This window comes from Eumetopias jubatus, unplaced genomic scaffold (genome assembly GCF_037043125.1).
Source record: "Eumetopias jubatus isolate StellerSeaLion01/CBP00866 unplaced genomic scaffold, mEumJub1_p1.0 scaffold_3, whole genome shotgun sequence".
NCBI lineage: Eukaryota > Metazoa > Chordata > Mammalia > Carnivora > Otariidae > Eumetopias > Eumetopias jubatus.
Window position 1 is genome coordinate 51387867 of NW_028274809.1, and position 18743 is coordinate 51406609.

The window sequence follows — 18743 nt, forward strand, 5'->3', positions numbered from 1 at the left end:
ACTCTAACAGATGGTCCTTATTGAGTATTACAAATAATTTTGTTTCTTTCTCAAGCACTATTTCATTGTTACACTTAACAATTTTAACTCATTCTGTCTTTACCATCATTTTAGTTGGATCACTCAGAACTTGTGACATATATAGGTTCATACACAGTGTATCCTACATTTATATACAAATGAATAAATATAAGTAATTCCTATGGTAAAAATTTCAGTATCTATGTTTCAGTATATTTTTTCAGTGTCCAATATTCTTTTCCCTAAAAATGTATTTTTATAGCTCTCCTAGAGATTTTGTCAATATAACGGCTTGTAAATAGTAAAGGGAAGAAACTTAACTTCCAATGAGTTAAGAATTGCTCTGAAACCTGTATTCAGCCAAAAATGTCCTCCTATACTTTACCATAATGTTTATGAGTTTACCAAATGCTTATGAGTTAAAGAAATTACTTATTTTTTTAAAGATTTTATTTATTTGTCAGAGAGAGAGAGAGAGCACACAAGCAGGGGGAGTGCAAGAGGGAGAAGCAGGCTCCCCGCTGAGCAGGGAGCCCAATGTGGGGCTTGATCCCAGGACCCTGGGAGCATGACCTGAGCCAAAGGCAGACGCTTGACTGAGCCACCCAGGCGCCCCTAAAGAAATTACTTATGATATTTATATTAAATTATATAAAGGATAATATTGTGCATGACTATAACTTATGAGAGACACACAAAAGAAGTTTAATGATATACTTGACGCTTTCTCAGTAGATTAAGGAATGATAGAGTGTAATCATACCTAAAAGTCAAATCATAACCTATTTAAGAGCTTTGGTCCTCTAACTCTGTATCTCTACAAAGAATTCGATATTTTGTTAGGATTATCAAAATATATTACTAGAAAAAAGGCAAAAGAACAGCAAGTACTATTATATTTTTATTTTTAAAATAAGTCACAGGTTCCATATTATTTCTTTATATAATATGGTCCTACATCCTAACACTTGTATACTATTTCTTAGTAGACAATATTAATATCCTGCCAGATAGCCTCTTATTAGATTCTGAGGGTGTCTACTCTATTTGAAATCAACTAGAACTGAGCTCCCTGAGAATCCAGGCTTTTTAGGCAACAAATCAAATGGTGAAAAAAATAAATTGAATTAGGAAAAAAAAATCATTTCAAGACCACTATTGATGAATACAAAAATCACAAAAGGTTTTAGGAGCAAAAGTAAAATATATTGAATATTAAGAAAAAAAATCAACTGGGACATCTGGGTGGCTCAGTTGGTTAAGCATCTGCCTGGGATGGGTCCTGGGATTGAGTCCCGCATCGGGCTCCTTGCTCAGTGGGGAGTCTGCTTCTCCCTCTGCCTGCCACTTCCCCTGCTTGTGCTCACTTTCTCTCTGACAAATAAATAAATAAAACCTTTTTTTAAAAAAAGAAAAAATCAATTATATTTACCTTCATAATTTTTCCACCATAATTCCTACAAACATGGATAATTATAAATGCCAAGTACAATTTAGTTTTTTACAACTTTTTAATAATATTGTCTCCAGGTTTTTAAAATAAGTATCCTTTTTTTCAAAAGCAAAAACCAGTTCATACAAATGTTCAGTTTTCCTGATCAGTAAACCTCCTTAAGTAAAGCCTCATGCGTGGTGGCAGCTCTTGTTTGACCAAAAAACTTGGAGATTTCAATCTACTTGCTGGAAATCTGCCTGGCCCCATGAGAGAAAAGGAATCCACTTTTGCAGATTGCGCGATTGGTATCACTGACCACAAAAGCTACAAATTCCTTAATTGACCTGGTTGAACTGCTATGGCTACGCCAGCATCTTTATGCTTTCAAATATCTAAATGGCATTTTGTAGCATTTCTCTTTACTAGAATAATATGTTGTGTCAGTTAATTTTCTTTGAGCATCTAATCACTAATTGTGTCATTTCTGTAATAAAGTTTATATTTTCGCTTTGAACGTTACTTGATCACAATAATTTTCTAAAACATCAAAAAGGTAATGTGACTTTCATAAATTTTATCTTTTACATCAATTCTACCATTTTTCTGAACAAATTCTGTAATAGTTCTCTGTCACTAAAAAAAAAGATTGATAAAAATTTAAGGGACAGATATCCTTGAAAAGGTATTTCTATTATAGTAGAAGTGAACATCAGGAGTAAAATGGCTCCATATACTGTTCTTTTGTGGGATTTGAGAATGACTTGTCCAATATATAATTCAGTTTATAAGTGTAGCCAAGTTATTTTCCCCCTGAAAAGCCTGTTTTCTTAAGAGCTGCTCTTATATACCTTCTTTATTGTGATTCCCTAACAGTTGACTTAATGGTTAATTGTAGTAAACTAGTAGGAACACCCCAATAATTAATTAGCTGAGACTGGCTTTGTGTCTAATACCAAAGAACATATTTTCACAAAGAAGTTTATTTATTCTTATTCTCTGTCTCTGCCTTAGGAAAAAAAAAACTATCATTTACCATCAGATTTAATTTCAAAGATAAGGCATAAACTCATAGTAAGGAAAGAAAAAAAATAGCAGCTATTAAATAAACTATACGCAGGAAGGCTGCATAGTGTAGAGTTAGGATCTAGAACTCTGGACCTAGACTATCTGTTCAATCCTGGTCCCATCACTTACTTGCTGTGTAACATTGAGCAAATTATTTTATCTATTTCAGTTTGCTGATTTTTAAAGTGAGGATCGTAAAAATTGTGTCTATCTCAAGAACTGTTGTGAAGATTAGTCAATACATGTGAGGTATTTAGAATTTAGTGCTTTCTGCACTGATTCTTATTCTCTCCTGGGCTCACATATGTGCCTCCAAACTACGTGGAGATCTTATAGAAGGCTTCCTTAAGGAAGTATGTTATAGAAGAACATTACTTGATCACAATAATTTTGATATGAGATAAAGCAATGGAATATTTCATGAGAAAATATGCAATGGATCAATTCCATCAATTGAGTGGATGTATTGTAAATTGATCTTGACTCTTCTATCACCTTTCCATTCTTAATTAGTCCATCAAAATTACCTGAAGAGTATCTCTTCAAAGTATCTCTCAAGTTCATCCAGTTTTCTGCAGGAGTGAGTGAAGGAATGGAAGTGGCTTATTCAGAATGGCAGATATAGCTGCCCAATTTATAGAGCTGAAAATGAACAACCTTTATCTAAATGCTTTCTGTTGAGGATTCTGCCACTTAAGATACTTGCCTTTATTTTTTCTTGGCATAGAATCCTTTAGGAAAACAACAACAACAACAAATTTTAAAGAGTATTCTGTAGACTCAAGTGCTCTCAAAAGGAAAAGATTTTAGCTAATCCAGCAAACTTAGTTTATAGCAATTCATTTACTTTCCAAAAGAATATTTTACCATCTTCGCTTTTATCCCTTAGAGTATGCCTAAATTTAGACCAAATACAGTCCAAACTCTTTAGTTCTGACTTTACTCCTTCTGGGACTTCTGTTCATACTTTGGCTAATATAATGTTCCCTTGTTAACTGTAGGAATGTAGGAAAGTCTCAGAAATCATGAAAAAAAGACATAGCTGAAATCTTTGACCTTTCTTTCATGTATTTAATATCTATGAAGAAATTATGAAAAAATGAAGGTAAATAAAAATGATCCAAGGGATCTCTTCAGGTAGGATTTAATACATAAGCCTTCAAGAAGAAATGGTGAAAATCTTCAAGAATCTAATGTTGAAACTTCTTTTCCATAACCTCTTTGAAGCCCAACATAGGCTCATTCTTTAGCAAGACAACTGGTAGTGAGTGATGTTGGAAGTCTTGACTGATTTTGATTTGTATCAGGACACTTTTGTGGAAATAAAGAGATACTCAGGACAAAGACCCATTCAATAATATTAACTCATGGGAATCATTCAGAAGGGTCCTATGTTCCCATATCACCCTTCCATCTTGGGCTAGGTTTCTTTAAAACATGCTGAGCAAGTCTGCTGATTAAAGAAAATCCAGAGACTGGTAAGAAATAGAAATCTCATCAAATAAGAAGTTCAACAAGAATAAGATAATAGTTTTGATGTTAGTAATGTAGAAATAATAGAGCACCCATGATTTATTTTAAATAAATTCACCTCCATCATGAGAGTAATCCTGTTATATGAGTCTTGATAGATTAAAGATCACATCACTCCCCACAATCCTGGCTAAATGTTGTAGATCAATAAAGTGCTGTGTGACTAATTGCTTAAAGTGCTTTTATTTTAAAGCATGGATTTACAATTTATAAGCATACTGTAATAGGCACAACTTGCATTATGACCAAGAGAAGCAATTTATTCCACTACAACTTTTAAAAACTCTAAGTAGATGAGACGCTCTCCACACATCCCTTCAAATAGCCTCTCCTCACAGCCAGCCTAAGTTAGATGGGAGGATGTACATAGGAGAGGAAAAAAATATCATGGAAGGCATTTTTAAAGAGCACTAACCTTTCTTATCCCAGGTTAAAGGATAGCTGGATATGTGAAACTAGCTTCTATCTATAACCTCAGGGATATTGGGAATGGAGTCTATTCTAAATCTAAAAAAATCAGCTTCTAGGCTGATTTTTTAACCTTAATCAAGATAACTACCAACTAAGCCCTCTGAGATTTATGACTTAAAGCTAAATAAGATGGAAGAAATAATTATTTGTTTGGGGTTTAGTTTTCCCCAATTCAACCAGTCTACAAATTTGTCAAACAATATTTATATTCTATTATTATGAACATCTAAAGATTCCTAGAATTTTAGATTCTGCATTCCACCAGTATTTACCAAATCTGCTTTCTGTAGCAGGTAACTACTTGCTAATAATTATATATTCAGCTTGATGAAGACTGTAAGTAGTTTCCGTCTCCATGGGGAAAATGAAGAACAAAATCAAAGGGGACATACTCTCCTGACTCTATCTTCTGTACATGGAAACTCATACAAAAAAAGTCTTCTCTCCACTGAAGAATTTGATCATAAACACTAAAAATTAGGAAACTTGTGATATTTGCCATCTCTAGGTTAGAGACAATTTATTGCTCTTGTTGTGGATGAATATGCAAGGAAAACAGTGCAATTTGAAATCCCTCATGTCTACAGTGGATGGTTGGTTGTGATATTGCAGGGTGGAGAGTCAGAAATCATTGACACAAAAATGGTAACAGGGTTTTCACTAATTTACAGCTTTTGATTTTTTTAAGCATAGATACTCACCCCAGTCACATATTTATGCTGGATTTTAAATTGAACAGTTTACTCCTGGAGTCACAAATCATTATTATTTCTCCTCCATGGTATTAACAAGAAAACATTTGATTCCTTCTTGTAGCCTTTTGCTTTGAAATCCTCCTGAGTGTAGGATTTGTGTGACCCTGGTATCTGAGTCCTTAGCCTGTCTCCTACTGCAGGTTTTACTACACAGAGTGGCAGTAAAAAGAGTTTTATTTCTTAGAAAATGCTTCTCACAGTTCTTACTATCAAACTACTCATTCTTCTCTGAAGAGCTGAATTTTGAATCCTAGTAGCTTGTCAGAAAAATGACATGTTTACTCTACACTTGTCAACTTGAAACTTTGCAATTGTATCTCTTCAAGCAACAAGGAATGTTTTCACTCTTTCAAATCCAATGGAAACCTGTCCCTTTGGGTCAGGGTGTTAGCACTTTGTGACCAAACTCTTTGGTTTAGTAGTGAAGTACATGGCTCAGGGGTTGAAGGTCCAGCTCTGCTCCTTAGATGATATGTGACCTTGGGCAATAAAAATTGTTGGGGGGGGATTAAATGATAAAATATATGAAGCACTTAGCATAGTGTAAATATTCTCTAAATGTTTATTGTTTTTGCTGTTGCTGCTAATATTATTAATAATAATTTGTCATTCTTATGCATTAATTTATATTCTTTCTTACTCAGATCACTCATTACTGATTTAATAAACCAATATATAACAATATGATGTTAGAATACATATGGACTAATTTTAACAAGGATTGTAAATTGTAATTGCTGTATTATTCCCACTTGATGATTTTGTTTCTCATCCACTCTTGTTACTGGTGAGTTCTTTATCCTTAGTGTTTTTCCCATTGTAAAAGGTTCTCTCAAAAATTTTAAGAACCAGTGAATTAGTTATATTCCTCTTTTAGTTCAGCCTATTCTTTTCACTCTGTTCTGTTCTAATCTAGTCCTAAGTAACAGAATATTAAATCAGAAGTTTAAGCCAAGAGTCTAAGATGTCAGAAATCCTGTGAGACAGGAATTTCAAAGAAGATTCAAAGCCAATTATAGGATGCTTATGATCCTTACCCAACTCAAACAAATGAAAGGGGCAGGTTGTTAACGGTTCAAAGGATTTGTGAGAAGATTTTCTTTAAGGAGCTATCTGCTGTTGGGAAAGGTGTAGAAATGCTTACCTCTTTAGCTCAAATCAAGAGAAGAGAACTGCACCAGGACCCTCAGGGATATTGGGAATGGAGTCTAATTCTTAAGTGAAATGTAAAAGAGTACCTGGTGACAGATGAGCCATGCGAGAGGCAGCTATGTAAGTTTCAGTCTTTCCTCATGTAATTTATGGGAACAACTGCCTCACGAGTGTTTTGTGTGAACAAATGTGGCTCACTCATTTTTGGAAGGATGGAGGGACCTCAGCAGATAGAAGCTAAAGATACAACAATAGAATCCCCCCGGGGGTGGTGAACATTGTACAGGAACCCGAGTTTCACGTGCACACAGCAAGGTGGTGAGACATCTCTAGGCATGGCCTCTGGCAAGAAGTCCCTGAAGAGCCTGTGAATGTGTTCACAGGAGAATTAGCTCCAAACACCTGCCAGGTCTAGCGAGTACGAAGCCATCTTACCACGGTGCTGGTCAGGTAGGAACTTGGCTTCTCCTCTCAGCCCTTTCTCTCCCTTGCTCCGGCTCAGGAGTCAAGGCAGCCCGTTGCGGGAGAGTGAAACAGAAACATCCACCATTCCCCCTGCCATACACCATTTCTGGGCTCTGCCACAAACTCAAAGTTGGAAAGGAATCTTCTGTGATTTTTGTTTTAAGATTGATGTGTAATATATGTGACCAGACTAATATCAGAATCAAGACTTTGGCAACTTAATGGTATCACACAATGTTTTTATTGTCTAAGGATGATTGCAAAAGTGATGATACTACCTGAAAATTTCATCCTGGGATAGAAGATAACTTTCCCCTTTGAATATATTTTATTTTTTTAAAGATTTTATTTATTTACTTGAGAGAGAGAATGAGAGATAGAGAGCACGAGAGGGAAGAGCATCAGAGGGAGAAGCAGACTCCCCGCTGAGCGGGGAGCCTGATGTGGGACTCGATCCCGGGACTCCAGGATCATGACCTGAGCCGAAGGCAGTCGCTTAACCAACTGAGCCACCCAGGCGCCCTGAATATATTTTAAAGAGAAAGCAGGAAACAAAATAATTTTTCTTTGTACTAACACCCCATAAGATTTATATATTAATTTTATAACCTCAATAAAAAAATCAGTTGCAACTGAGACAACAGGCTTACAATATATGTTAAAGAAATTATCTCAAAGATAACTGGTGTAAAGCTTAACTGTTAATTTACACACACACACACACACACACACATATTTTTTGAGAGAGAGAGAGAGAGAGGGAGGGAGAAAGAGTGCGTGAGCAGGGCAGGGAGGGGCAGAGGGAGAAGGAGAGAGAATCTTAGGCAGACTCCTTGCTGAGTGCAGACGGCCCCTTGGGGCTGGATCTCACGACCCTGAGATCACAACCTGAGCAGAAACCAAGAGTAAGATGCTCTACCGACTGTGCCATCCAGACGCCCCTAATTCTTAGTATATTTTTGATCAAATTTCAAACAGAAAGAGCATGCCATCATATATGACTATTCCTGAAATATCAAAGTATTTTGAGTAACTGACTCAAAAATCAATTTCTGCTAATTTTGTTTACTTTCTTTTTCACATAAGACGCTTTTATCTATACACTTTGCTTTATATTTTTATTTTTGATAGATTCTCTGCAACCTCTCTAGAAATGTTGGCACATTATCCACATTAATTTTTTTTCTTCAAGGTTTATATACAAGATGAGTAATTCTTGAATTATAAATTCCATTAGTGTGTTTTGGCAGATTATGTCTTATCTTAAAAATTACTATTCTCTCAATAGTCATTTGTTTAAATTCATAGCAACTAAGGGGTGTGTGGTAAAAGACACTGATCATTAGAGCATTTGTTTAAAACAATTTGTTTTAAAAAATTCAGGAAAGGGGTGCCTGAGTGACTCAGTCGGGTAAGCGTCCACTCTTGATTTCGGCTCAGGTCATGATCTCAGGGTGTGAGAATCAAGCCCCACCTCGGGCTTGTGCCAGGTCTGGAGCCTGCTTAAGATTCTCTCTCTCTCTCTCTCCCTCTCCCTCTGATCCCTACCCCCAAAAATTCAAGAAAAGCATGCATAATTTTTATGTTTGATTTAATAGATGTTTAAACATGTCTCATCTATTTCAGTTCTGTATTACCAGAATAAATTGCAACTTCACAACGTTGTACTATCACCAGACGATGCCTTATTGTACTTTATAAATCCGTGGTCTGAAAAGGAAGTATTTAGTATCTTTGGAGAAATGTACCACAAAATCCATTGTAAAACTGAATCTTCAACATGTGGCTAAATTGCTTTAGATTCCTGACCTTATTAGTTTTTTTCCACAGGCTTATTTTGTTTTTGTTTGTTTGCATGTTGTAGGTGAATCCGATCTTCATAAGAACTCAGAAGATGTAGTAAACACTGAAGAAAAACATGCGGATACACATTCATAGGTTTGAAATACCTTAAAGGCTTCTGTCAGTTTAAACATGAGAGGTAACTTTATTTTTTAGACAAGAAACCTAATTTCTGAAATGAATGGTTTGTAGAATATCATTAGAGACAAAGTTATCTCATTTCATTGTCCTCCTGGAATCTTTTTAAAAAATCTCTATTTTCTGAAGCAAAATCTTACATATTTACTTTTTCAAAGAGCTTAATTTGCTCATCAATAAAACATATACTTAGTGAGACATTTTAGTCCTTTAAAAATAATAATGTGTAGGCTATGGAGAGGTTTAATCCTGATCTCTCTTTCTACTTCATGTAGGAAATACAAATGTTTACATTGGATGATAATAACAAAGCAAGTACATATTATGAAACAAACATCAATGTTTGTTAAAATCTATAGACGTTTGCATCAATTGTTCTCTTTTTAAAAATTCAGCTTCTAGGGCTTGCCCTCGATCCACCAAATTATTAACTCTGGGAATGAAGCCTTGGAAATCGGAATTTTTAACAATCCTGTCTGTGGTATTTCTGTACCCTATAGTTGAGAACCATTGTCTTGGGCCTACAGGGGAAGTGCAAGCTACTGGAAGGGAAGGATGTGTATTTATAGTGGAGATGTCTTAGTGTCTCTTTAAAAAGAAAGAAAGAAAACTCACCTGTTATAATGAGTCCTGCTTTTGGGGTGATGATGGGGACAAGAGAAAATGCTGAGGGGACCATAGACAAAGTCTTTTGAGATGTTATTGGTAGCTCCTCACATATTGCTTTAGATACACAAGAGTTAAGCTGTGACTGGCTTTTCAGATGATACATCTTGCAGTATTCTTGAGTTGGTTGTAAGACTGTCTTTTATTGATAATAGTTTCATTAATGGTTACTCTCAAGTGTCAGGCCCTGTGGTGAGCATCTTACATGTGTTAATCTCACTTAGTCCTCTCAACAATTTCAGAATTGGTGATTGTGATTCCTATTTTACATATGAAGCTTGGGTAGAAATCAAGCCAGCAGAGTGGCTGTGCAGCAACTAAAACCCATGTGTGTCTATAGCAATTTCTCTTCATACCCTCCACCCAGACTATAAATTTATTACCTTTGGAGCTCATGGCTGTTTCAGAGGAGTTCTCAGGTTCTGATGATATATGATGGACCCTCCAGGTATATTTTAGGGAAAACTAAATTCAGTGGAGTATTTATAGATGTTTTCAGTACAAAAAGTTTTTGTTTTTTGTTTTGTGGGTTTGTTTTGTTTTGTTTTTTGGTCAAATAAATACCATTAGGACATGGAGTTAAGCAAAATTAAGCAAGAGTCTTTCCTACTGGATGTCATCAATCCAGTGCACATTATGAAGCTTCAAAAGAAAAGTCTTTTTTTTTTTTAAAGATTTTATTTATTTGACAGAGAGAGCACAAGCAGAGGGAGAGAGAGGGAGAAGCAGGCTCCCTGCTGAGCAAGGAGCCTGATGTGGGACTCGATCCCAGGACCCTGGGATCATGACCTGGGCCAAAGGCTGTCGCTTAACCGACTGAGCCACCCAGGCGTCCCGAAAAAAGTCTACAAGAAGCTTTTCTTATGCATTTGTGATATGGAACTGGAATACTTAGGAACATTTTCCAAAAATTGTGTGCAGGGGACACAGGTCACCAGTACATTGGTAAAAATGACTGTCCAATCTATGAAGATGCCTAAGGCAAAAAATATACATATCTGTAAAATTCTGGCATCTCATCAGTAAAAGGTTTCAGTGGGATTCAACTGGCAGTTAATGAAGCCTCTTTTTTCTTTTTTTCAAATAAAAAACCCCGAAGCTGGAAGGATTTGAGACCCACTCAAACAGTGGTGTTCAAACTCAAGCAGGCTGTTAGACAATTTTTCTTTCCATCAGCACTAACCAAATCCGGTAGTTTACTTCTCAATTTGAGAAAGCTCTGCCTTCAGTGCACAGTCTTCCAGAAATCATGGCCTTTAGTAGGTGAAATTTATATGCCTTCAAGAAATAGGCAGATCTCTTAAATATGGGAAGTAGAAAACCAACAGGAGTGGGGACAATTGGTTACTTGTGACTCAGGCCCAGTATCTGGGAGAAGAGAGCAGTGGTCAGCCTTGGAAACAGAAACGACACAAGTGCACCCGACCTGAAGGTGGCAGCCAGCCACTCTGCCTCCAACAAATTTTCACCATGTACAAATTAGGGACCCGTGTTTCCAGGTGTTTCCATTGGCTAAGAGATTTTTTTTTTTATGGAAAATCTTTCCATTTTTAATGTTGGCTCAAAGTTTTTTGAAACCCTGTGTAGACCAAACAAAATATATGTGAAGGTCAGATTTTGCCTACAGGCTCCCAGGTATTAACCACACCTTTATGACCTGTAGCTAATTCTTTCACTGGCCTCCATCATGGAAAGTATAGATTTTATGGCAGCCTGGCCATATCTCTGAGAGCCATTGCCTACTTCATTCTCAGTGTGTGGGCCCCAGTATGGGATATTTTCTCAGGAAACACTGAAGTCTAATTCAACATGCACCATGATGAAACCTCATCAATCAATGTGCAACACTATACTTAGGGCAAGAAGTCAACCTTTGAATCTACTTTTCACATTGCTGTATAACTTCACTATTAATTCTAAGACATTTCTGTCCACAGAACTATTTTGTTTTGATTACTTTTTCAAAATGTTTTTGTTAATTAGAGTGAATGCGATTGGAACTGGATATACAATGCCATGCTGCTTTATTATTTAAAAAGAGGCTGGAATGTAATTTATTATATTGTCTTCCCTGAAGGATATGCCAGAGATTTCTGGTGCTCCAAGAGCAAACCATTATCAGACCTGGTACTCCCTGGTGGGGGAAGTGTTCTCCGTTCCTACCAATGCCTGCTCTTTAGTGTTGAGTATACCGTCTAAGAGGTCAAAGCCTGATGGATTGTGGGCTGGATTTAGTCTGTGCATTTGCTTGGTTGACTCCCACATTGATTTAAAATTGTTTTAAATATCTTTAAACAGGACTGAATGCTCTTGAGTTCACTACAGTCCTTGTGACTCACACAGGCCCACTTACCTCATTTATACTGTCTTCTAGGCTTGTATAGTTCCTTGAGTTTGTGACCTCTGATCCAAACAATCCAAATTTTTACTGGAATTGAAATATACAAACATACACGCACATGCACATACACACAAAGAGAAGAACTAAGATAGAAAACCAATTATCTATTATATGCTGATAAATCCCTTATTTCTGACAAGGTTTATAAAGTCCCATGTGACACTACCACACAGTAATTGATGCATGTATATGACTAAAACTTGATCTTCATTTTCATTTGGATTTTATTTCAGGATAATGAGAACAGGACTAAAACATCCTAAATCCTCAACTTTCTACAACGTTATGTTCTCCTTTTTCAACACACACCTGGATCAGGCCATTTTAATGGACTTCTAGAAGGAACTTATACTAAGAAGAACATAAATTCTGAGCCAGTAACTCCGGCCAAACAAATACATTCAAAATTGCCATCAAGAGTTTTTGGCCAGTGTTTCTGCCATTGTCTTTCCTCCAAAAAACAGTCTTGGAGGAAATGTTTTGATTGTTTTGATCCAGCTTTTTCCAGCAAGTCTGAGAAATTTTTAAGACAAAAGGTGGATAGTTTAAAATTTTCAACACTCTGAACCCAGTTATAGCACGGGTGACCTTGCGACACATGGGCAAAAGATGAGGCATTTTAAAAATTTTCTTTCTTGTATTGTTTTATGCAGACTTCTATAGTTACCAATATTGCAAGGTTTTAAGTAAAAGGAAAGCAAAGCAAAATATGGAAAACAATTTTTTTGCAGCTCTGAAGAACGGGGTATTTAGATTGTCCTTATTTTAAATACACGGAAGCAACATGAGAGGTCAGGCTGTTCAGAAGCTGTGGTTGAAGTCCTGTGACAACAGTGGAGCTTTAGCCTGGCTCTGTGACCTGATGACCATTGTAACTCTCAAGCTGGGAATCCACAGTGAAACCCATCCCTGAAACCAGCGGACCACCTTGCATCCATCCCTGTGGTTTCAAAGCGCGAAAACGTCACCCATATGGGGGTCATCACAATGCAAGTCACACGTTACCTACACTCCAGGATGACAAGAAACTTCAGCCATTGTTGGAGACAGGTGTTGTTAGAACTGAGAATGGAATTTGCCTTCTGGGGTGTTGAACCCACTAGGACGTAACAAAATATATTACAGGCCCAGGGATAAGTGACAAGAAGTGTGTGTGTGTATTGAAAAATATCTATGAAAATGGAAACCCACACTTTTCTGTACAGATAATATTATTTGGCGTGACTTTTTGATTCTACTACACAGAAACAGACTGCAGCTCTTGGAAACTCAGCTTGCTTGCCATGTTTTGCCTGAGCATGTGCAGAGCCTTTCCTTTGCTCCAAACTGAAGAACAACTTTTGTTAGTTATTAGCTGACAAGAAAGGTCAAGCACAGTTAGGGGCTGTAACTTTTCACTGTACAAACACTTCAGTGATTCTGAGATGAATCTATCTTTGTGAAAGGTAGAAGCTGGATGGAAAAAAATCAAAAGTAGCCATCAATTAAAGAACAGAGTGAAGGAGAATCCACCCATACTATCCGTTTTCTGTTGCACCTGCCTTTTTCTTGGGTTCCACAATGCTAAGCAATATTTTAAAAATTGATATAATCAGAAGCTTTTAAGTCTGAGTGATGGGATTTTAGAACCCACAACTTAGATCTCCTTTAATGTGTAAGCCATATTCTATATGCATATTAGGTATGCATTGTTCTAATTTAAGATATATTTGTGCATAGACTGTGTATAAAATGCTTTTAAATGTTCTGTGAATAAGGTCCTTAGTTTTTGGTTCACCTGAATCTTGTGTAGAACTCAGCTAAATAATTGATTTGTATCATAGACATTATAATGCAATTGGTATTTTAAATGTAAGCAGTACAAATTGATTTTTGATGACATGTTGGGGGAGATTTATAGATATGTACATCATGGTGACTTTGTCTTTTAACAATGGACTTTTTATTTCTATTTATGAAGAAATTATAACTACTGCTTTCAATGTCTTTTTAAAAATAGCTATTTACCAGCTAGGAAATATTCTGCATTTAAAATAGAATCTGACTGGGAAGTGTAATTACTTTTGTTCTTATTTGAGCCAGTTGTCTTTCGGTAAAGCTAGAGAATCTCTCCAGGGAGAAGTAAATTGAGACACTGCTTCTCAAGGATCATAGGAAACTTGTCCGCTTTGCTCCTATTGATATTTTAGGACCTATAGACTGTTACTAAAAAAAAAAAAAAAAAAATAGAGAAATACAATGAATTCATCAGTTTCTGTACATGGCCTCTCCCCTAATTTTCCGGGTTATTTAACTTATAAAGCACCGTGACTGAATTTCTGGAGGGAGAGGAGAAAACACGCTCCACTTCTTCCGAAGAATTGTCATGCTGTTGATGCGCTTTTTCCCTTCCTCATCTCCCTTCCTCTCTCCTTTCCCTCCTCCCCCTCCCCTTTCTACTCTCCTTCTCATCTCCCTTCTTCTTTCTTGCCTTCTCTCTAAGACAGCGATGAATTAGTGCCAACTGGCAGGAGTCAGCGCGGAGGTCCCCAGTGCCCATCCCTTCCACACATATCAGTGTTGCCCAAGTCCCCCCTGAAGCCAGGGTGGGTGAGTCGGGCAGTTCTGTCTCCCATGTCCGGCTTTGCATTTTTATTCTCAGCTACACAACATATATCTAACAATCTCATATGCCTTTTTATTTAACCAGTAGCTCTTTTATTTCATTTTTAACATGACAAGCTACAATTCTTGTTTTTACTCTGCTGTAATTCTCTGTATTTCCTATTACATATGATTGTTCAATAAATCATACTTGAGGGAAAATATTGTGAAACATTTGGTGTCTATAAAATTCAATTTGATGGGGCATTGAAAAGTTGGGGGAATCAGGGAAAATCAGGTAGATATCAGTTTTGATATGAGTTCTGTCAGAAAATGGTTTTTGCTCTATTAAAAAACAATTCATTGAACATTTATTATTGCAACTGTTATTCGTAAGCTCCTGGCTAAATGCATGTTGCAGAGAGGAATGTGGAAACCCGAATCTTAGCTCTCTAAATTTCATCTCTTATAGTGGAGATATTCATACACATAAATAACCAAAATGTCACATATAAAAGTTACCCGGTGCGAGTAAAATGCAGCTCTGGGTATTAGGAAAGGTAAAAATTGCTTCCATCTTCCAGGCTTCTAGGAAGACTCCTTAGAGTGGATTGCACATGAGTTGATACCTCCTTTACAAATCATATTGAAGCTCATACTCATTGCCTATTTTCTATGGACAGCCTCTGTGAAAACACTTAACACATATTATCTCTAATCCTCAATAATCCAGCAAAGTGGGTTATCAATATGAGCAAAGAAACCAAGTCTTGGAGAAAGAGCGTAAGGCCAGGTCTCAGGTGGCGGACTCCAGCCTGGATTTGCTTCTAGGTCTCTCTGGCACCAAAAACCCCTTCTTCTTTCTATTACATCTACGTAGCGTGGAGCAGAAGCACTGTGGAAAGGAAAGCTTTGTGAAGAACAGGTGAATAAGGTAACAGCTGAGAATAATAAAGAAGCAAAGGGCATCAAGTTAAGGTGAAGACCTAGAGAGTTTCAACTAATTGAATTAAGAGTAATTGGCACGGTATGTGACACCTCTCAGACTCCGGCTCCGCGGTGCCAAAGCACTCCATTAAAATATAAAAACGTATGTACTCATCAGATACATGACATTTAACTGAACTTTTTACTTCGTGTGATTCTATGATAAATTTCCACTTAATAGCAAAAAGCTTTCAAAGGCCATATTTTAATTCTGAAATACAATTTAGATATAAAATACATATTTCCTTTGGAAGCTATAAGCCTTCTGCCTTCTAATTGCTTTTCTAAATATTACAAAGCCTATCCACCATCTAATACAAGCCTTAAACAACAAAGACAATATATATTTTAGAGTCAAAAAACAAACACCTACTAATGTCCCCCATTACATACATGTGATTTCTTTGGAAGGAATCCCAAATATTTAAGATACAAATCCTTATGGACCAACATGTATATTTAAAGCTCTATTTGGGGCCATTTATCCTTTAGTAACATTAATAAATGTTTAGGTTATTTGCTTAAGATTTGTGATGTTTAGAGAGCTTCCTTTGCATCTCAGGCTGATATATTTTTTATCTCCAATAATTAAAGATACCATTATTTAGTGTTACTTATAGTTTAGTATAGTCTCGCTATGGCATTAACAGCATTTTCTGATATTGTCTCTCACTCCCTACGAGTACTCTCTGAGGAGTTTTATCCCCATCTGTGGGTGAGAAGTCATGGCAGAGGGTGAAATAATTTGTGTAAGGTCACACAGCTGATCAGCGGGGGAGCCGGGATTTGAAGTCTAAGAGAAGGTGAGTCCCCAAACCATGAGGCTAGACTGCTTCTGGTCACTGAGGGAGGATCTGTCATGTCTTCTCCACCCACCACATCCATTACCTTCCTTTTCTCCCCTTCGTTCCATATCCGGACAGGATTGCCAGTGACCACCAGCAAGGGCCGGTGCACTTTGGTGAACCGTTGGATGTTTTACAGCAGAAAAGGTGCCTTTGATTTCTGTGGAAGGAAGAATTATTTTGCATGCCTCGTATGTGACTTTAAAAATGTGTTTTTTCAAATAACCTGCTGGGGTTCAGTCTAGACCTTTGCTACTTAGATGTGCTCCACCCCCCCACCCCCCCGCAAACTTCTTAGAAGTGAACACTCTCAGGTCCCATCCAGACCTACTAAACTGGAATTGGCCTTTAAGAAGATAACTGGGTGATTCAGGTGCCTAGCACTGTTTGAGACAATAACTAAATATTAGGGAGATAAATCTAAACACCCACCAAGCACTCAAACATGGGTTGTTTTTCTCCACACTAGACAAGAGGCTCGAGAGTTCATGCTTTCACCATGGTACTGCTCTCAAAACGACTCCAAACCAAACCCCGGGAGATTGCCGAACAGGACGGATTCTGTGCGTTCTTCAGTTGTTGAGAACCTTGTTTCTCCTCGTCTGCACCGGGGTCGGCAAACGTTTTCTGTAGAGGATCGGGCAGCAAACACCAGCTTGGCAGGCCCCGTTTCATCGCGGTGTTTCTCTTCCTGGTGACCCCTTTCTTCCTCCTTCTCTTCCTTCCTCATCATTTTTTTCTTCTTCTTCCTCTTCGGTTTCTTCTTTTGTAACCCTTTAAAAATGGGCAGGTTATTCTCCGCTTGTGGGGGCGGGGGTGTCCGCGGGGCAGGTTTGGCGCACGGGCCTCTGCCGGGCTTGCCCCACTGCTGCTTTTCCCCATCCACGGAGCGCGAGACCCCGGGGTAGGAGGGTGAGGCTGCTGGCGCCCGCGGCGGTCACTCCCGGGGGCCGCCGCTTCCACGGGGCCTGGCGGCCCGCTGAGAACTGCGGACAGGAATGTTTCCGGGCACAGCACACACACCAGTCCCGCGGGCCTCGCCGCGCACCCGTTCCCAGCCGTCGGCTGCGTCCGCCTCACCTGGAGGGGCTGCTGAACTCCAGGTTGCTCAGGCCCCGCCCCAGGGGGCGGACTCGCTAGGTGTGCGCTCTCGCTAGGGGCGAGGTGGGGCCCAGGGTGATGCGGCTACTGCTGGACTGGAGCGCTCCCTCTGAGGACCACTGGCTTACAGGTGAACCTCACACTCCTGGCCGTCACACTCAAAGCCCCGCAGCCTAACCCCAGCCTGTCTTTGGGTCACAGCTTGCATTCACTTCGCCAGTCCCTGTTCCTGATTTCCCCTCTGCCCTCGCACGGGACTCCTCCTCTGCAAGGGTCTTTGCCATTTTTACCTGTCACACTCTCCCCGCCGTCCCACCGCCCCCGGCCTCAGGGTGTCTGTACATTTGCTAGCTCTCCCAGAAAGCCTTTTCGCATTTCTCTGGGCAGGAGCCTCAGACCCTCCTCTAGATGCACACTGAGCTTTCCCCTCCTTGCTCCAATACTGTAGCTCGCTCACCATGGCATTCACTTGCTGCCAGATTATAAGGTAAGGAAGCACTGTGCCTTACACATGGTAGGTGTTCAGGAAATACTTAGGGAATAAGTAAATATGAATTAATGAATGAAGGCAGGCAGGAAAAGTTTATATTTAAAGTGTTTGACATATGATTGAGTTAATTCTTTTCAGATAACAGCTCTAGTTAATTCAATCAAAATGAGACTCACTTTTCAAGCACTTTAGATCTAAGTAATTCCAAAAAGCCATTTGTGTTTTTTCTCAGAGCAGACACATGGGGAGTGCATTAATTCTTAATTAATACTTAATAGCTGCTAAAAGCAAACCTGAATTCTATGAGAGAAACATTAAGATCTCTCCATCTGTCTCTTGTCTACCCTTGGGGAGATGGGTCTGCTGGTGCAGAGGTATATTAATTGTAGCTAATCTTACCAAATTTGCTAAGGAGAAAAGCTCACATTTCCTGGGTGATTTCTTATAGCCTCGGTGATTAATAATGGGAACCATACAAGCTTTGGAGCAGGAATGACCTCAATTCACAGTATGTTTTGGTAGCTGTTGGCCTTAAGTTTCCTAACCTCTCACCATGAACACTTTGATAGAATGACGAAATAACAGTGAAGAATATTTAAGGAATCTGGACAGTACGTGACACACTGTTGGTTCTCAATTAACAGAAATTAATGTAATTATTTTATATTAATCCAGATGACATTATGTCTTGTTGAATTTTATGTGCAAGACCTGAGGCAAGAAATACCTTATCCAAGGACTGAATTTGACCCTCAATTCAATTTCAAATTTTGTCATGGTCTCTGTGATCTTG

At 38.2% G+C, this 18743-nt stretch overlaps 1 protein-coding gene across 1 annotated transcript in view; it reads left to right on the top strand.

The window, feature by feature from the left end:
* Positions 1-8835, top strand: part of PDE1A (phosphodiesterase 1A) — a 311354-nt gene extending 302519 nt beyond the window's left edge. Inside the window, exon 15 of the mRNA XM_088022094.1 lies at positions 8762-8835. Coding sequence (XP_087878220.1) covers positions 8762-8835 — 74 coding nt within the window. The remainder of the gene's footprint in view (positions 1-8761) is intronic.
* The last annotated feature ends 9908 nt before the right edge of the window (positions 8836-18743 follow it).